General features: G+C 36.4%; 1 protein-coding gene across 1 annotated transcript in view; it reads left to right on the top strand.

Annotated features, from left to right (window-relative positions):
• Positions 1-205: 205 nt before the first annotated feature.
• Positions 206-21,662, top strand: part of C3H1orf185 (chromosome 3 C1orf185 homolog) — a 46,947-nt gene continuing 25,490 nt past the window's right edge. Inside the window, exons 1-3 of the mRNA XM_027538252.1 lie at positions 206-284; positions 11,601-11,706; positions 16,933-17,068. Coding sequence (XP_027394053.1) covers positions 206-284; positions 11,601-11,706; positions 16,933-17,068 — 321 coding nt within the window. The remainder of the gene's footprint in view (positions 285-11,600; positions 11,707-16,932; positions 17,069-21,662) is intronic.

The raw sequence follows: 21,662 nt of genomic DNA, 5'->3' as shown, positions 1-21,662 counted from the left end.
GGTTTTTAAATTTTTTTTTCTGTTTTGTTTGGGCTTAATTTACTTATTTTAGTTTTTAAGAGTGTTTCACATTTCCCCCTAATATTACAGTTTTTTAGTATTGATTTTCCCCTACATATTGCTTTATTGGCATCCCACAAATCCTGATATGTTGTGTTTCATTTTATTTGGGTTGAGTGTTCTGTAAATGTCAATTAGATCAATGATGACACTTGGTTTCCAAAGTTTCCTCAGGATCATCTCCATCCCAGCCAAGCTTAAAGGAAGAAAGATTATGGAGAAAGGTATGTGGGAGGTTTTTATGACATCACTTTCATTCAAATTCCATTGATTAGAACTCAGTCACATGGCTTCACCTAATGGTATGGGAAGCTGGGACATGTAATCTAGTTTTTACATGGGAAGAAGAAAATACACTTGGACAAACAGCCAGAAATCTCTTTCTGTTTTCTGGAAGAGCTTGTATAAGATAAGAAATATTTGTATCATGGGTATACAGTAGAAATTATAAAGTTATTGGGGCCTGCTCTTTTCTTTGGGGGAAATTTTGTAACTGCTAATTCAATTTAATGGATACATGTTCATTTAGGTTTTCTATTACTTCTTGAGTCATTATTTGTAAGTCACTTTATAGGTATATATAATTTAGTGTAAGTTTTAGAATATACTAGCATAAATTTGTTGAAAGTATTTTATTTTAATCTCTGCTATAACTGTAATTATATTCTTTCTTCATTTTTGAAATTGTTTACTTGTGCCACCTTTTAAAAAAATTTAGTTACTAGACATTTCTTAATCTTACTAGTCTTTCCCTAAAATCTTAATTTTTTTCACTAATTTCTGTTCTTTCTTATTTCCTTCCTCTGCATTATTTAGGCTTACTTTTCTGGTTTTTTTCAACTGGTAATTTGAATGCTAAGTTCATTATTTTTCACCTTTTTTTCCTAACAGAGCATTTAGGGCCATACATTTTCCTGGAATTGGTCGTCAGCTTTGTTGCTGCAAGCATTTATATTTAAGTTCAGTTCAGTCACTCAGTCGTGTCGGACTTTGCGACCCCATGGACTGCAGCACACCAGGCTTCCCTGTCCATCACCAACTCCTGGAGCTTACTCAAACTCATGTCCATTGAGTTTGGTGATGCCCTCCAACCATTTCATCCTCTGTCATCCCCTTCTCCTCCTGCCTTCAATCTTTCCCAGCATCAGGGTCTTTTCCAGTGGGTTAGTTACTCACATCAGGTTGCCAAAGTATTGGAGCTACAGCTTTAGCATCAGTCCTTTCAGTGAATATTCAGGACTGTTTTCCTTCAGGATTGACTGATTGGGTCTCCTTGCAGTCCAAAGGACTCTCAAGAGTCTTCTCCAACACCACAATTCAAAAGCATCAATTCTTTGGCACTCAGCTTTCTTTATAGTCCAAATCTCACATCCATACACGACTACTGGAAAAACTATAGCTTGACTAGACAGACCTTTATTGGCAAAGTAATGTCTCTGCTTTTTAATATGCTATCTAGGTTGGTCATAACTTTCCTTCCAAGGAGTAAGCGTCTTTTAATTTTATGGCTGCAGTCTCCATCTGCAGTGATTTTGAAGCCCAAGAAAATAAAGTCTGTCAGTGTTTACGTTGTTTCTCCATCTATTTGCCATGAAGTGATGAGACCAGTATTTATATATAATGCTTCATTATTGATTAGTCTTATGTATTTCCAAATTTCCATTTATTTCTTCTTTAATGCATAGTTCTTTACAGTGTGATTTAAAATTTTCCAAGTATGGGAACTTTTCTTAGAGTATGTGTTAGGTTACTAATATAAAATTAATTGCATAATTGTCAGAGAGTGTGGTATGTGTAATAATGATTCTATAAAACTTGTTGAGTCTTACTTTATGGTCTGGTATACACATGCTGTTTGAGATGTCTTCTTTACTATGTTAGTAATTCCTTGCAACATTATCTTGTTTATTCCTTATTCTAATTCTCTGAGACAGATAATATGACTCCCATTTTTCAAATAATAATGTTAAAATCCAATCAGCATAAATAACTCTTCCGAGTTCACAGATCTAGTTAGTTTCTATTCAGTCAGAGCAGCCAATAACCAAAAAATTGGTGTGATCAGCTTTTTATGCCAGGTGCATATGAGGCTTACTAATAATTCCGTTATAAAATTTTAAACCTCAGGATGAAGATTCATTGTTACTTCAGTGACCTTTTATCCCTCACTTGGTGCCTCAAACAATATCTCACACATACGGGTTTTCAATAGGCATTTGTTGAATTGCAGTAAATCTCAGACTGAAATCTGAAACCCTAAAAGAGTATAATAAAGAGGTAATTTGTGAGTACTCAAAAAATAAAATTGAACATTCAATTCTGGAATCACTGCAAAATATAATTTGAAAATACTCCTGGCACAAAGGTATAGTAATTCTGATTAAAGATATTAGGCATAGATACAGATATGTTACATCTACATCTAATGTCTGTATGTATCTATGCTCTTTATATATCTATGTATAGCCCTATTTAGATATGTGAAAGGATACAGCTAGATCTTTCTCTGGAAGGATAGATGGACTGAGGAAGTTGAGGAAGAGGGACCTGTAAAGGCAATAAAATTATAAACAAAGAAAAGGGAAGAAAACCAAGTGAATTTAGGTTACTTATGCCCAGGTAAGAGAGTGAGAATGGTCAATAGTGACCTTTCAATTTTGTGTTCATGAAGTTATTAATGACCTTGGAAATAGAAAGTAGAAATTCTCATTTTAAGAGTTTTGGCTGAAAATGGTTAAAAAAAAAAAAAAGGATCAATTGTAAGCTATAGCTTAATGTGCATTGAGAGTTTTGTTTACCATAAGATGAAAGAATCATACCCTAGTTTAAGATAATATCTGGAAACTTATCTCTTACTCATTCTGTAAGATTCAGCTCTGGTGTTCCCTTAGAAACTGTCCCAGCACTTGGTCAAACTGCCTCTGTTGTCTTCTTGTCGTTCAGTTGCTCAGTCATGTCTGACTCTTTGCTGCCCCATGGACTGCAACACGCCGGGCTTCCCTGTCCTTCACCATCTCCCAGATCTTGCTGAAACTCATGTCCATTGAATTGGTGATACCATCCAACCATCTCGTCTTCTGTTGTCCCCTTCTCCTCCTGCCTTCAGTCTTTCACAGCATCAGGGCCTTTTCTAATGAGTGAACTCTTCATATCAGGTGGCCAAAGCATTGGAGTTTCAGTCTCTGTATCAGTCATCCCAATGAATATTCAAGGTTGATTTCCTTTAGGATTGACTGGTTTGATCTCCTTGCAGTCTAAGGGATTCCGAAGAGTCTTCTCCAATACCACAATTTGAAAGCATCAATTCTTTGGCACTCAGCCTTCTTTATGGTCTAACTCTCACATCCATACATGACTACTGGAAAAACCATAGCTCTGACTAGACAGGCTTTTGCCGGCAAAGTAATGTCTATGTTTTTTTAATATGCTGTCTAGGATGGTCATAGCTTTTCTTCCAGGGAGCAAGCATCTTTCAGTTTCACGGCTACAGTCACCATCTGCAGTGATTTTGGAGCCCAAGAAAATAAAGTCTGTCACTGTTTACAACGTTTCCCCATTGATTTACCATGAAATGATGGGACCAGATGCCATGATCTTCGTTTTTTGAAGGTTGAGTTTTAAGCCAGCTTTTTCACTCTCTTTTTTCACCTTCCTCTTCACTTTCTGCCATAAGGGTGGTGTCATTTGCATATTGGAGGTTACTGATATTTCTCTTGGCAATCTTGATTCCAGCTTGTGCTTCATCCAGCCTTGCGTTTCACATGATATTGTGCTGTCAAGATGTTACTATCATAGCAATTAGAATATTATAATGAATATTCTATTTAAATGTTGTACCCTTCTGATTTTAAAGTCTATGACCATGTGTTACTTATCTTTGAATCGCCAGTTCTTGTCAAGGACTTGAAAATGGAAAGTTTTCAAAGCATGTTTCATGAGACTATGTAACTTTGAAAATTTTTTTCTCTTATGTTTTTATAGATCTTTCTGTATCTGTATTTTGTATTTATTTCTTCCACTATAAAGCCTATAATACCTTTTAATTGCACTTATTCTTTTTCACATATATGACCTTCCTACTAAACAACATACCTAAGGACTTCCCTGGTCGTCCAGTGTTTAAGACTTCATGCTTCCACTTCAGGGTACATGGGTTCAGGCCCTGGTCAGGAAACTAAGATCCTGCATGCCGCTTGGCACAACCAAAATAAGAAAAAAAAATCCCACATACCCATATTACAATTTTTGTACTAGCATCTAGCACAGTGCTTATCATTTATTCATTGAATAGTCAATCATCTATGAGTAACCAGCCATTATTCTAAACTCATAGAATACCAGTGAAAAGGACTTATCTTCAGTTGAAGACAGACATTAGACAGTAAACTAATAAATAAAGAACATTATTTATTATATTATTAAGATGAAGAAACAAGGTGATGTAATAAAGTGACTGTTGAATGTGAGGAGTCATTAGATAGCATACTTAAAGGACAGAGTCAAGAAGTAAAATTATAACCTTTACATATGGTGTTTCTTAAAACTATATATTGACTAACTCTCCAAAGCAAGAGGGGATTTTAAGAATAACAGAATCAAGACTTTTCATTTTACAGATTGTTTTACAGATAAAGTGTGACTTGGAGGTATTAGAAAATATGTAATTTGTCTTTCTGTTGGTAAATTGATTTGGGGAACTTTTATATTCTTTATACCTCATTGGAATTCCTCTTGAGATGTAAATGGCCCACTGACACCAAGGACTAGAATGGTGTTTTACTAATTACAAAAATGATAAAAAGGAAGGCAGAGATCTTCAGTAGGAGAAAGCTACTACGTAGATTATAAAACAGTGATAACAATAGAGAAAGTGCTACAAGGAGACTTGTACTATCTAAGTAAAGGAATCAAGAATCTTATATGAAGATTAAAAATTTTGTTCCTGATTTTTCTAAGATACTCATGGTAGAAAATCTAAATGTACAGAAAAGTCTGGAGTAGAAAATTATAACTAAGCCCTTACCACAGAAGTAGCCAATATTAGCCAGTATTGATTATTTTCCTTATACGAGTATGTTTCTCCCTTTTTCCTCTCCTTTTTTTTTTTTACAAAATTGAGGTCATTGTTTATATTTTTTACATTTGAGATAACCAGGAAGGTAAAAAGAAAGGCACAAAGAATAACAAACATTTTCATATAATTTTCTACTAAATAAAAATGTTTTGGTTATGTAAACTTCAAATTTTTAATCTTTTAAGGAAATCTACAGATAAAGTCTTAAGTTTATATTCAATCCACAGTCCCATTCCTATCATCTCCTCTCCAGATGCAATTAATATGGTGTATTTTAATATTTATATCACACTTTTTAAAAAGTATTATTGATTTTTTTTTAATGTACATAAATGGAATCCATATGATTGTTACAAATGAATTTATGGAATTTATAAAATTTATAAATTTATGGAAATTGCCTTATTCACTGAACACTAGGTTTTCCAGTTCTGTTCATGCTGATACACATATATCTAGTTTATTCATAAGTGTTAAGCTTGAGTTTTCACTGAACACACCTATGTAATCAGCACCTAGTTCAAGAAACAGAACGTTAATTACTAGCATTCCTGAACTCCTTCTGATGTCTGTCTTTGCCTCTTTTGCTCAACATTATTTATGAAATTATCCACTTTGTTCTGCATAGTTGTAGTCTACTCTTTCCCACTGGTATATATTTTGTTTCCTTAAATCAATTAAACTTTTAAAATTTATCCGTTAACTATTGATGGGCCTTTGCGTAGTTTCCAGTTTGTGTTTCCAGACACAAAAGTGATGCTATCAACATTCTAGTATATAATTTTGTGAAAATATATATGTACCTCAGTTTGGTATGTGTCTGAGATTTGCTGCGTCATAGGGTATGTATGCTGCCAAGTCGCTTCAGTCGTGTCCGACTCTGTGCGACCCCATAGACGGAAGCCCACCAGGCTCCCCTGTCCCTGGGATTCTCCAGGCAAGAACACTGGAGTGGGTTGCCATTTCCTCATCCAATGCATGAAAGTGAAAAGTCAAAGTGAAGTCGCTCAGTCCTGACCGACTCTTAGGGACCTCATGGACTGCAGCCTATCAGGCTCCTCCGTCCATGGGATTTTCCAGGCAAGAGTACTGGAGTGGGGTGCCATTGCCTTCTCCTAGGGTATGTATATGTTCAGCTTTAATAATAGTGACACAAACACTTTTCCAAAGGATTATATAAAATTATGCTCCCACCAACAGTGAGTGAGAATTCAGGTTACTCTGTCTCCTTGACAACATTTGATATTTTCTCTCTTTTTCATTTTAGACATCAAGTTGTCATATTAACTCACTGTGGTTTAATTTGCACTTCTGTGATTAGTAGTGAAGTTTTCATATATTTATTGCTCATTTAGATATTCTCTTTTATTATATACTTCAATATTTAGTATTCATACTTAACTGTTTTTCTAATAAAATCTAAAGATATTCATTGCCTCTGTTAGATAAGGAAGGACCTTAGCAATTTTTTAAATTACTATTGTTCCCTTGCTTATTGATTGTATGCCTTTGAGCAAGTTACTTAACCTCATTTTTGCCTTATCTGTTTCCTCATCTCCAAAGTGGGGACATAGAGCTGTTGTGAGAATTAAATGAGTTAATATAAACACTTTGAGTAGTGCCAAATACTGTTACATAGTATTTGCTCTATAAGTAATATGTTGTTATTACTGCTGTTATTCATGAAGGGAGGATATATCAAGGGAACAGAATAGAAACTCCAGAAACAGACTGACACTAATATAGCTAATTGATTTTTTCAAGTGTACAACAACAACTCTATGAAGAAAGCGTAGTCTTCAACAAATGGTGTTGAAACCACTGGATATGCATATGCAAAAAAAAAAAAAGACCTTGATGCCTATCTCACACCTTATGCAAAAATTAATTCAAAATGAATCAGAAATTAAATGTAAAACATAAAACTGAAAATATTTTATAGGAAAACATAGAAGAAAAACTTTGTTACCTGGATTAGATATTGTGTTTTTAGAGAAGGACCCATAGCACAAGTCATAAAAAAAATTGATAAATTGGTTTCACTAAAATTTAAGTTTTGCTTTGTGAAAGACACTATTAAGAGAATTGAAAAGACAGTCCGCAGCTGGGAGAAAATATTTGCAAACCACACATCTGACCAAGAACTTGTATCCAAATTACATAAAGAATTCTAAAAATCTGCCAAGATTTGAACAAACACTTCACTGAAGAAGATATGAATGGCAAATAAGCATGTGGAAGGATGCTCAGCATAACTGACTAAGGAAATGCAAATTAAAACCACAGTAGGATACCACTGTGTATCTATTAGAATGGCTAAATGAAACTGACAATACCAAGTGGTTGCAATGATACAGAGCATGTGAAATTGTTGTATAACACGGTAGGAAAGCAGAGCAGAATGGCCACTTTGGAAAGCAGTTTCGTAGTTTCTTATAAATTTGAATATATACTTGCTACTGAATTCAAAATTTATGTTCAAACAAGCACCTGTATGCAAGTATACAGTATACCTTATTCCTAACAACCCTGAACTGGAAACAACCAGATGTCTCTCTTCTGGGGAATAAACTGTGGTCCATCTATAAAATGAAATGTTCAGTCGCTGAATCATGTCCAACTCTTTGCGACCCTATGAATTGCAGCACACCAGGCCTCCCTGTCCATCACCAACTCCCGGAGTTCACTCAAACTCATGTCCATTGAGTCGGAGATGCCATCCAGCCATCTCATCCTCTGTCGTACCCTTCTCCTCCCGCCCCCAATCCCTCTCAGCATCACAGTCTTTTCCAGTGAGTCAACTCTTCGGGTGAGGTGGCCAAAGTACTGGAGTTTCAGCTTTAGCATCATTCCTTCCAAAGAACACCCTGATTTTGGCAGAAAGTGAAGAGGAACTAAAAAGCCTCTTGATGAAAGTGAAAGAGGAGAGTGAAAAAGTTGGCTTAAAGCTCAACATTCAGAAAACTAAGATCATGGCATCTGGTCCCATCACTTCATGGGAAATAGATGGGGAAACAGTGTCAGACTTTATTTTTGGGGGCTCCAAAATCACTGCAGATGCTGATTGCAGCCATGAAATTAAAAGACTCTTACTCCTTGGAAGGAATGTTATGACCAACCTAGATAGCATATTAAAAAGCAGAGACATTACTTTGCCAACAAAGGTCTGTCTAGTCAAGGCTATGGTTTTTCCAGTGGTCACGTATGGATGTGAGAGTTGGACTGTGAAGAAAGCTAAGTGCCGAAGAATTGATGCTTTTGAACTGTGGTGTTGGAGATTCTTGAGAGTCCCTTGGACTGCAAGGAGATCCAACCAGTCCATTCTAAAGGAGATCAGTCCTGGGTGTTCTTTGGAAGGAATGATGCTAAAATGGGATGTTAGTCAGAAATAAAAAGAAACTACTGATACATGCAACAACATGGATGAATCTTGAATGCATTGGTGGTAGTATAGTTCCTAGGTCATATTCCTCTCTTGAGAGACCATGGACTGTAGCACACTAAGCTCCTCTGTGCATAGTATTTTCTAGGCAAAAGCACTGGAGTGGGTTGTCATTTCCCTCTCCAGGGGATCTTCCCCATCCAGGAATCAAACACTGGTCTCCTGGATAGTAGGCAGATTTTTTTTACCGTCTAAGCTACATGGAAGCCCCCCTTGAGTACATTATGCTAAGTTTAAAAAGCTAGACTATTTCAATTTATATGAAATTCTGGAAAAGGCAAAAGTATAACGATAGAGAATAGGGATGGAAAATAATCAGTAGTTGCCAGCAGTTTGTTCTTGACCTCTAAGAGGCTGTTCAAGGAAATATTTTTGGGTGATAGAAGTTTTCTGTAACTGGGTTGTGATGGTGATTAAACACTTTTTATATTTGTCAAAACTTACAGAATTGCATACACACAGTGAATTTTACTATGTGTAAATTGAAAAAAATTTTAGAAGAAACCTTCTTAAGCTGTATCTCTGAATATTGCTTCCCTTCTACTTCTTTATTTTCTCTTTGGGGACCCCTGTTAATTTTTTGTTTTTTATTGAAGGATAATTGCTTTACGAATTTTGCTATTTTCTGTCATATCTCAACATGAATGAGCCATAGGTATACATATATCCCCTCCCTTTTGAAACTCCCTCCCATCTGCCTCCGCATCCCACCATTCTAGGTTGATACAGAGCCCCTGTTTGAGTTTCTTGAGCCATATAGCAAATTCTCATTGGCTATCTATTTTACATATGGTAATGTAAGTTTCTATGTTACTCTTTCCAAGTTTTACGCTGTATGTTCTTCATCTTTTCTGTCTCATAATTTATCATATTTTTCACTTTTTTAATGTAATTGGATGGACTCTCAGTATTACCTTTCATTTCATTAATTCTTTGTGTTTAAAGAAGAGTTTATTCCATCTTAAAATGTTTAATTTTATAATTTCCAGGATTCTTCCTTGGTCATTTTTTGAGTTAGTCATTCACTCTGCCAGAGGACGACTTGGTCTAGTTATTGTCTTATTGATTTTCTTTGCTTCTTCTAGTTAATTCCTCTTCCAGATCTCAGAGCTTAGATGCCTGTGGTTGAAGCTACTAATTATTTCTCTGTATAGCTTTTCTTCTTTTGTCCTTAAAAATATTTACCTTATATTTGAGAATAACTGTATCTTTTAAGTTTTTTTTAAAATATGGGTTTTATCTACTTGCTTTTATCATTTAATACTGTCTGATATTTCCTTATACCACTATACCTATAATTCTCAACTGAGAGTAACTCTGCCCCTCAGAATACATTTGATAATACCTGGAGATATCTGTGGCACAATGCACACAACAGTCCCTCAGACAAAGTATCTGATCCAAAGTATCTATACTTTTTTCATATATAACACCATCATAATTTAATTGACTCCCTATATGGGTATTGTGGAGAAGGCAATGGCACCCCACTCCAGTACTCTTGCCTGGAAAATCCCATGGACAGAGGAGCCTGGTAGGCTGCAGTCCATGGGGTCGCTAAGAGTCGGGAACAACTGAGCGACTTCACTTTCACTTTTCACTTTCATGCATTGGAGAAGGAAATGGCAACCCATTCCAGTGTTCTTGCCTGGAGAGTCCCAGGGACAGAGTAGCCTAGTGGGCTGCCGTCTATGGGGTCACACAGTCGGACACGACTGAAGTGACTTAGCATATGGGTATTGGGTGTTTTTTTCCCCAATATTATATCACTTTGATAAATAGTCTTATGTAACTTTTTTACACCATTAATTAATCCCCAAATGTAGATATTTCTGAATCCAAAGAAAACTAAAGTTTGAGAGGCACTATCCAGGAAGTTGAAAATTACTTAGAAAACAAGTCTTTATCATGTCGTTCCCATAGTGGAACTTATAATATACGTTCGCACATAAAGATCTTCTATTAGTTTTACCTTTAAACTCCTTCCCCCCCACCCCAAATATACTCCTAAGTTGTCTTGCATGCTTGCATGCTCAGTCACTTCAGTCGTGTCCAACTCTTTTTGACTGTAGCCTGCGAGGCTCCTCTGTCCATAGGATTCTCCAGGCAATAATACAGGAGTGAGTTGCCATGCCCTCCTTCAGTAAGTTGTCTTAAGGTCCTTCAAATTCTATACAGCCTTCTTTGCTTTATGCTTACGTAGCAGATTTCAGAATCTTAATGAATGCTTTACCAACCTAACTGTAAATATATCATGCTTTCTTTAGTCTTAATTCTTTTTAATACAGACCAGTATTAAGATGTTTGGTAGCAGGGATATGATAATAGATAAGAACAGAGGACTGCCTTTAATTTGCTGCTTGACCTAACTTCACTTGCTTCTCTCACCTGGTCTTCAGTTTTATCATATGTAAAATGAAAGAGTTATATCATCTAATTCCCATAGGCTTTTCCACTTATAAATCAGTGATATGTTATTATTTACATTGCTTTTATTTGCCTTTTGGCTATGACCCTTTAGTGGGATAGAGATAAAATGTTTAAAGATTTCTAAGATCTTGAAAAATTCCTCATATTTGGCCTCTACTATCCTTATCTCCCTCCTGGTAGTGATTGATAATAAAAATCTTAAAATGGAAATTGTCTTATGTTGGAAAACTACAAAGAATGGTGCTGGAAAAATAGCATAAAAACTCACAGCTGGATTGGAAAGGGAAAAAACTAGATAAGAAAAAGGGGGTAATAGCTGTATAAAACAGCAACAACAACCTAGGTCTCAAATTTTAGCAGGGTCAAAGAAATGTGCCCTAGGGCCTAGTCTTTATTAGCTCCCATGTAATTCTCAAACTCAGGATCTTGAAATTTATTAGAATTACACAGGACCAGAATTCAGGTCCCCCAACCTTCTAGTTAATATCTTAAACACTACACTATGTAATACCATTTGAAATATTATGGCATTTAATTTTACATAGAGAATGAAGATACATGCATGAAATAATCTTTTATAATTTATTTGTATAGGTTTTTTTAACCACTTAACCTATTTTCTGGCTGCTGGTGCTGTTACTTTGGGAATTGGTTTCTTTGCTTTGGCATCAGCCTTGTGGTTCCTGATTTGCAAACGAAGGTAAGATTTATTAGAGCATTTGACTTTTCTCTTTTAAAAATTTGATGAAAGATTTTCTCAAATGATATTAAACTTAAATAACTATAATGGTATTTTATAATTTGACTGGGGAGAAAACTACTTGTTTAAAGTAGCCTGAGCAGAGAAGTCCCAGTAGTATAATAGTCCGAATAGTATAGTAGCAATCTTCATGCATGAAAATTTTAAGGAATAATGAGATGTGTTTTATTCTGTAGAAGACATGGGTTTGAATTATAATAAAAGGCTAGAAAAATTTTTAAACTTTTGATTACTAATTTAGAGATTAAAAAAGCTACTGAAAGAAAAAGACTCTCTTCCTTTAGGAGATAATTTAAGAAAAGAGCTGACAGAATGCTCTGGTATGGTCTAAGTGTAGTCTTTTTCCAGAGATGGAAATAAGAAACTTGATACCTCAGTTCCTTTCACCCCTAAAATTTGGTGTTTTTCATTATTTAATTGGTTCGGTATTTGCTTTGGCTCATGTTAAAAAATGCAATTTAATCTTCCCACACACTCTTCCAATATTTCCTATTTCAGCAAATGAATATATACTGTCTACTCACTTGCATAAGTCAGAAAACCAGAAATTATTCACTAATCCATTCTTTCAACAAATATTTATTGGGTGCCTGCCATTGTTCAGGGTACTAAAGATACAGTTGTGAACAAGTCAGATAAGGTTCTTATTTCATAGACTTGCACTGCCACTGAGAGGAAACAAATTAACAAAGTGATGGGGAGAATGTCTCTTCCAGTGAGTAATATTTAATCTGAGATTTGGCTTAAAAAAGGAGCCAGACATGTGATAACCCTGTGCAAGAGCTTTTCCATGCTAATGGGATAGTAAGTACTGGGATTTCAAGTGGGAATGATCTTGGTATTGTTCAGTAAACAGAAATTGTGAATAGATCAAGTGAGAGGGAAATAATGATGACATTAAAGAGGTAGATAGGGGTCAAATTACAAGAGTTTGTAGGCAAGAACATGAAATTTAGGTTTTATTATTTCTGCCATCAGAAGGTTTTAAGCAAGAGAATGGCATTACTATCATTATCACAGCTAAAATCAGGTGTCTACTATATACTATTCTAAGTGCTTTATATGTTCTTATCTCATTTAGACTTCATAGCAGCCCCATGAAGTTTCACTAATATTATCCCCACTTTAAAGACTACAGTGCCACCTATAGATGATTTACATTTTAATAACACTGAAAAATTTGAGATACAGATTTTAAATATATAATAAGGAATTTCAACAAATATATTCCCATGTAATCACAACCCCATTGAAGACACAGAACTTTTCCATCATCCTGTAAGGATCTCTAATCCTCTTTTCCAAGAGTTATTCCCCACTTCCCACCCAGAAGCAGTCATTATTCTGGTTTTTATCACCATAGATAAATTTTACCCATTTTGAACTTCGTATAAATGGACTTTTTACGTTTGTTTTTTTCACTTAGCATAATATTTTTTAGATTCATTTATGTTGTTGAGTTTATCTTTTCATTCTTTTCATTGTATAAATACATCTCAGTTTGCTTTTCCATTTTTCAGTTAATGGACATTTAGGTCATTTCCAATTTTTAGCTCTTAGGAATATGGCTGCTATGAACATTCTTCTATAAATCTTTTTGTACACGTGTTTTTAACTTCTCTTGGGTAAATACCTAAGAGTAGAGTTGCTGGATCATGTGATTAGCTTTATAAGAAACTGCTAACCAGTTCTCCAAGGTGGAATTACACTTCCATTCAGCAAGGTATGAGAGTTTTAATTCATATTTTTAAAAGATTTTTCGTACATCTCTCTGACTTCTATATTTTAATGGAGTAAGAATAAAATCTGAGAGGCAAGTTAGGAGGCTATTGCACAGTCCAGATTAAGGATGACAGTGTCTTAGACTAATATGGAAACAGAGGATATGAAAAAAAAGGAGTTGGATTTGGGATAATTTTACAGGTAAAGTTAGGAGGTCTTGTTGATGGATTGGATGAGGCAAGGAACAAAAAGTGAAATGGCAGAGATAATGCTAAAACCTACATTTTTACCATGAGTTAATCATGCCATTTACTGAGATGAAGAGGTAATGAGGGGGACAAATTGAGGGAATGGTGATAAACTAGGAGTTGTATTTTGGATGTAAATTTGAAAGCCTATGAGACATCGAGGTTAAAACGTTAAATAGACAGTTGGATATACATGTATGAACTTCAGGAGAGAAGTCAGGGCTAAAGATTTAGGTTATCAGTGTATGGAGGGTATCTAAAGTCATACAACTGGATGAGACTAACCAGGGAGTGATTTTTGAAAGAGAAGACTGTACGACTGTTCTCTTCAGCTCACCAACATTTAGAAAGCTAGAAAAAGAGGAAGAAGAATCAACAATATCTAAGAAGGAAAAGCAGAACGGTGTGTGGTGTCAAGGGAGTCAAAATTAGAAAATGTTTTAAGAAGGAGGTGATGACCAGTTATGTTAAAGGTACTTAAGAAGTTGAGAAAAATGAGGATAGAGAAATAATTTTTGGATTTAGCAGTATAGAAGTTACTGGTAGCCTTGCATAGTTTTGGTAGAGTGATGGGTTCAGAAACTTACTTTTGAGTAAAACCAGGAGGTGAGAAAATTGAAACAAATGCATACATTCTTTTAAGAAGCATTTTTTTTTTTTTTGGCAGTGGTATGTAGAGGAGTTGCTAAAAGGGGCAGAAAGTGGAAGAAAATGTTAGGTCAGGAAGAATTTTTTTTAAACATCTATTTTAAGAAATTATTTATCTTTGGTTGCACAGGGTCCTTGTTGCTGTGCTTGAGCCTTTCTCTAGTTGCCACTCCTGTTGCAGAGCACAGGCTCTAGGCACACGTGCTTCAGTAGTTGCAGCGTATGGGCTCTAGAGCCTGGACTCAGTAGCTGCGGTGCACAGGCTTAGTTGCTCTGCAGCATGTGGAATCTTCCCAGACCAGGGATCGAACCCATGTCCCCTGAATTGGCAGGCAGATTGCTATGCACTGTCCCACCAGAGAAGTCCAAGGAAGGATTGTTTTGTTCTTCCTCGAAACATGGAAGGCATGTATGATATCTCCTCTCTTTCACACCCCTACTAAACTTGAACCATCACCATGTTCTATTTATTTTACCTCATAAATTGCTCAAATCTATCCATTTCTCTCCATTACCTTTGCCACCACCTAATCCCCCACATAGACTCTTGCAGTAGGAGTTATAACTGACCTTTACCTTCACTACTGACATCATTTAATCTCTTCTCCACACTTGAGCCAGATATTTTCCAAATGCAGATCTGATCAAGTCACCCTACTTCCACCCCATTCCCACTGTGAAGGACATCCCAGTGATTTTAGGATAAAGATAAAACAATATGACTTTTAAGGCCCTACATGGTCTCCCCATGCATACTCTCAAATTTCATCTCCCACTTTCCCTCTTGCTTTCTGTACTTCTGCTACACTGTCCTAATGTGGCCACTAGGTCTTCATACTTGATATTCTGACTAGAATGTTCTTACTCCTACATCTCCCCTCCTCCATTCAATCTAATAACCACTCCCATTTCTTCAGATACCTAATCCAATCATTTCTTCCTCACAAAAGCCTTCCCTGACCTTTCCAATCAGGTTAATTCCCTTTCTTATATACACACAGAGTAGCAGGTCGTTTTCCTTGATAATACTTTTCATAGTTGTAAGTTTTTCATTTTCTTGTGTTTGTTTTATTACTATCGGTCTTCATTGCTAGTGTTTAAGCTCCATGAGCACAGTGACAGTTGTATGAGGGTAGTGGCTGTGCTTTTTCTCCCCTGCCACTGTATATAACACCCAGCATAATGCCTGGCACATAGTAAGTACTCAGTGTATATTTGTTAAGTAAATTGAATTCAATAAGTGAATGGATTTTAATTGTTAATACTGTATTAAGTAACATAATATGATCTCTTGAATTAATTTGGAAAATTTCTAGTACCTCAGAAAAAAGAAATGGAAAAATATTTTTAATTAAGTCTAGAATTACTATTATAAACTATAATATATACTTAACTGTCTTCAATCAGCTGGAGTTTTACTTGCTGTTTCATTATTTTAGACATAATGTGGCTGCATGCATAAAGATCCCAGGTATTCTTCCCTTGTAAGTCATTAATTTCAATTCAGTTTCCTTCTACTTACTTTTGCCAGTTCAGTTCAGTTCAGTAACTCCGTCATATCTGACTCTTTGCAACCCCATGAATCACAGCACGCCAGGCCTCCCTGTCCATCACCAACTCCCGGAGTTCACCCAAACTCATGTCCATCGAGTCGGTGATGCCATCCAACCATCTCATCCTCTGTCGTCCCCTTCTCCTCCTGCCCCCAATCCCTCCCAGCATCAGAGTCTTTTCCAATGAGTCAACTCTTCGCATGAGGGGGCCAAAGTATTGGAGTTTCAGCCTCAGCATCAGTCCTTCCAATGAACATCCAGGACTGATCTCCTTTAGAATGGACTGGTTGGATCTCCTTGCAGTCCAAGGGACTCTCAAGAGTCTTCAACACCACAGTTCAAAAGCATCAGTTCTTCGGTGCTCAGCTTTCCTTACAGTCCAACTTTCACATCCATGCATGACCACTGGAGAAACCATAGCCTTGACTAGATGGACCTTTGTTAGCAAAGTAATGTCTCTGATTTTTAATATGCTGTCTAGGTTGGTCATAACTTTCCTTCCAAGGAGTAAGCGTCTTTTAATTTCATGGCTGCAATCACCATCTGCAGTGATTTTGGAGCCCCAAAAAATAAAGTCTGACACTGTTTCTACTGTTTCCCCATCTATTGCCAATATTATTAAATATAAAAATGGACAATGAGTTCCATTCATTTAATTTCCTATGCCATTAAAGGCAGATCTATGAAAAGCCTAACTGACATTAAAGTTGATTATCTCACAGCCAGAGAGAGAAGATTACCAAAAACTAATGGTTGATCTTCAAACTGGAAATATTAACTCTGTGAGGAGGTAGCTTAATTTATATTCTATGAACAAAATAGGTGTTGTGAAATCAGTAACATATGAGAAGAGAATATATAAGTTGATTTGCACTTTTGAAAGTAAATATGTAAAAATATATTCTGATTTTAAACCATTTATGTAGAACTGTTAGAAACAATGATTTTGTTTTATAATACATGTTTAGTAATGTTCTCTATAAAATATTTTTCAGAGAAATATTTCAAGACTCTAAATTTAAAGCAGTTGATGAGAAATGCAGACAAAGACCATCAAAGGCGAAGATTAAATCTCATCCTCAGTGTGTTTTTATTTCTCGTAATTTTCATACTGGAAGATTCCAATCACAGGTAGTGTGTGATATTTTATAGCAATCTTGTCAAATAATTTCTTGTGACACCATGTCATTAGCATTGTTGTCTTTATTTTAATTATCCACTATTGTTTTTAAATTTGAGGGAAAGTAACATGGAGCTAAATTTAAATTACCCAAACTAGTTAGGGTTTACATTATAGGAAATTGAAAGGCTAAGTGAAAATGTCTCCTGTAGTTGTTTCCCTATATCTCTAGCCTGAGAACCTGTATTCCCCATATTGCAGTTGTTATAGGCTTGAAGATAAATGGCGTAAAAAAGCAAAGCGAAATTGCCAAGCCTATGAAAAGAGAGATTTGGAGATAAGAGGATACTCAGATAACCAAACATCTAATTAAACCAACTAATTGAAATTAAATACAGTTTAACAAGAATTTATTAAGGCTTCATTGCATTCTGAGCTCTTGACCCTCCCTATGGTAAGATATGAACCCTACCTTCAAAGTGCTAGTGTAGTACAAGTGGAAAAGAGGGACACATAATTAACTTTCTGTTACATGGTATCAAAATAGTGTTGTATGGACAAACTAAAACAAGGGAGACACCAGTAGAAATTTAAAACTATGATATAGCTAAACAATGTTTTATTAATGTTTTTGGATTCCATGTCTAATATATTCTTTCTTTTTCTGTTATATTTCTGAGCCTCATCCAGATTGGTGCATATACTGATTATTCATTGTTTTTTTTTTATTATGTGGTGTTCTGTTATATAAATATGTCAAGTTTTATGTTATAAACATTTAATTGTTTTCAGCTGGTTTTTTTTTTTTTTTTTTTTTTTGGAAATTTCCATGGTGAATGTACCTAACATTGGAATCACTGACTCATGGGATTTGTGCATGTTTTATATTATTAGATAAATTCAAGTTATTTTCCAAAGCAGTTCTGTCAACATGTATTCCCCTAAGGCATACAAAATTGCTAGGATTGCTCCATATCAACAAGTACTGATATTTTTACACTTCTAAGTTTTTAACAACCTGATGGATGTGTAATAGTATATCACTATAGCTTTCTCTTAGTAGACTTTATTTTTCCAAGAGGTTTTAGGCTCACAACAAAACTAAGGAGAAAGTATAGCACTCGTATACTCCTTACCCCTACACAAGTACAGCCTCCTCTAATATCAACATTCTGTGCCAGAGTGGTACAGTTGTTACTACTGATGAATCTACATTGAGACATCATCACCCAGAGTCCATTGTCTGTTAGGATTCACTCTTGAATCCTACATTCTATGGGTTTTGACATGTGTATACAGACAGAAACACACACAGAGAGACAGACAGAAAAATAGGGACAGACGGAGAGAGATATGTGGGCAACATTATATTAATAGCATCACACACAATAGTTTTACTACTCTAAAGGTCTTGTTCCATGCTTGTTCAAAGGAAGGATCATCCAACCAGCAGTCATTTAGCTGTTTCCATGTTTTTGCCTTTTCTAGAATGTCATATCGTTGGAATCATATAGAATGTAGCCTTTTCAGACTTCTTTTTCTTATTAATATACATTTTAAGTGCTCTCTGTCTTTTCAAGACTTGATATCACATTTCTTTTTGGCAGTGACTAATATTCCATTGTATGGATGTGTTGTTGTTCTGTTGGTCAGTGGTGCCCGACTCTTTAAAACTCCATGGACTGTAGCACACCAGGTTTCCCTGTCCTTCATCATCTCCCTAAGTTTGCTCAAACTCATTTCCATTGAGTCAGTGATGTCATCTAACCATCTCATCCTCTGTAATCCCCTTCTCCTCCTGCCTTCAATCTTTCCTGGCATCAGAGTCTTTTCTAGTGAGTTGGCTCTTCACATCGGATGGCCAGCAGTATTGGAGCTTCAGCTTCAGCATCAGTCCTTCAATGAATATTCAAGATTGATTTCCTTTAGGATTGACTGGTTTGATCTCCTTGCACTCCAAGGGACTCTCAAGAGTCTTCTCCAATACCACAGTTTGAAAACGTCAATTCTTCGGCGCTCAGCCTTCTTTATGGTCCAACTCTCGCATCCATATATGACTACCAGAAAAACCATAGCTTTGACTATGTGGACCTTTGTCAGCATAGAATGTATGGATATACCTCAATTTATTTATCCACTCTCTTACTGAAGGATATCTTGGTTGCTTTCAAGTTTTATCAAGTATGAGTAAAGCTGCTGTAAACATTCAGTGTGCAAATTTTTGTGTGGACATATATTTTCAACTTATTTGGGTAACTACCGAGTAACATGATCGCTGGATTAACTGGTAAGAGGTGTTTAATTTTGTGAGAAACTACTGAACTGCCTGACAAAGTGGCTGTACCATTTTGCATACCCACCAGCAATGAATAAGAGTTTCTGTTGCTCCACATCCTCACCAGGACTTAGAGGTGTCAATGTTGTATTTTCACCATTGTAATAGGCATATACATAGAGCTGAGCTATTTCAAATCCTAAAAGATGATGCTGTGAAGTGTGGCCCTCAATATGCCAGCAAATTCGGAAAACTCAGCAGTGGCCACAGGACTGGAAAAGGTCAGTTTTCATTCCAATCTCAAAGAAAGTCAATGCCAAAGAATGCTCAAACTACCACACAATTGCATTCATCTCACACACTAGCAAAGTAATGCTCAAAATTTTCTAAGCCAGGCTTCAACACTATGTGAACTATGAACTTCCAGATGTTCAAGCTGGACATTTAGAAAAGGCAGAGGAACCAGAGATCAAATTGCCAACATCTGCTGGATCATCAAAAAAGCAAGAGACTTCCAGGAAAGCATCTATTTCTGCTTTATTGACTATGCCAAAGCCTTTGACTGTGTGGATCACAATAAACTGTGGAAAATTCTTCAAGAGATGGGAATACCAGACCACCTGACCTGCCTCTTGAGAAACCTGTATGCTGGTCAGGAAGCAACAGTTAGAACTGGACACGGAACAACAGACTGTTTCCAAATAGGAAAAGGAGTACATCAAGGCTGCATATTGTCACTCTGCTTATTTAACTTATATGCATAATACATCATGAGAAACACTGGGCTGGATGAAGCACAGCTGGAATCAAGATTGCTGGGAGAAATAGCAATAACCTCAGATACACAGATGACACCATCCTTATGGCAGAAAGTGAAAAAGAACTATAGAGCCTCTTGATGAAAGTGAAAGAGAAGAGTGAAAAAGTTGGCTTAAAGCTCAACATTCAGAAAACAAAGATCATGGCATCTGGTCCCATCACGTCATGGGAAATAGATGGGGAAATAGTGGAAACAGGGACAGAGAAACAGGGACAGGAAACAGGGAAACAGAGCCCCTTTATTTTGGGGGATCTAAAATCACTGCTTTGGTGACTACAGCCATGAAATAAAAAGACGCTTACTCTTGAAAGGAAAGTTATGACCAAACTAGACAGCATATTAAAAAAGCAGAGACATTACTTTGCCAACAAAAGTCCATCTAGTCAAGGCTATGGTTTTTCCAGTAGTCATGTATGGATGTGAGAGTTGGACTGTGAAGAAAGCTGAGTGCTGAAGAATTGATGCTTTTGAACTGTGGTGTTGGAGAAGACTCTTGAGAGTCACTTGGACTACAAGGAAATCCAACCAGTCCATTCTAAAGATCAGTTCTGGGTGTTCTTTGGAAGGAATGATGCTGAAGCTGAAACTCCAATACTTTGGCCACCTCATGCGAAGAGTTGACTCATTGGAAAAGACTCTGATGCTTGGAAGGATTGGGGGCAGGAGGAGAAGGGTTCGACAGAGGATGAGATGGCTGGATGGCATCACTGACTTGATGGACATGAGTTTGAGTGACCTCCAGGAGTTGGTGATGGACAGGGAGGCCTGGCGTGCTGCAATTCATGGGGTTGCAAAGAGTCGGACATGACTGAGCAACTGAACTGAACTGAATATTCCATTATGTATATGTACCACAGCTTTCTTAACCATTCATCTGCTAATGGACATCTACGTTACTTTCTTGTCCTGGCTATTGTAAACAGTGCTGCGATGAACATTGTGGTACACATGTCTCTTTCAGTTCTGATTTCCTCGGTGTGTATGCCCAGCAGTGGGATTTCTGGGTCCTATGGCAGTTCTATTTCCAGTTTTTAAGGAATCTCCAGACTGTTCTCCATAGTGACTGTCCTAGTGTGCATTCCCACCAACAGTGTAAGAGGGCTCCCTTTTCTCCACACCCTCTCCAGCATTTATTGTTTGTAGACTTTTTGATAGCAGCCATTCTGACTGGCATGAAATGGTACCTCATTGTGGTTTTGATTTGCAGTTCTCTATTGAGCATCTTTTCATGTGTTTGTTAGCCATCTGTATGTCTTCTTTGGAGAAATGTCTGTTTAATTCTTTGGCCCATTTTTCAATTTGGTTGTTTATTTTTCTGGAATTGAGCTGCATGAGCTGCTTGTATATTTTTGAGATTATTTGTCAGTTGCTTCATTTGCTATTATTGTCTCCCATTGTGAAGGCTGTCTTTTCACCTTGCTTATAGTTTCCTTAGTTGTGCAAAAGCTTTTAAGTTTAATTAGGTCCCATTTTTTTTTTTGCTTTTATTTCCATTACTCTGGGAGGTGGG

The sequence above is a fragment of the Bos indicus x Bos taurus genome, chromosome 3 (assembly GCF_003369695.1).
Source record: "Bos indicus x Bos taurus breed Angus x Brahman F1 hybrid chromosome 3, Bos_hybrid_MaternalHap_v2.0, whole genome shotgun sequence".
Lineage (NCBI taxonomy): Eukaryota > Metazoa > Chordata > Mammalia > Artiodactyla > Bovidae > Bos > Bos indicus x Bos taurus.
This window is presented reverse-complemented; position numbering and strand designations above follow the sequence as displayed.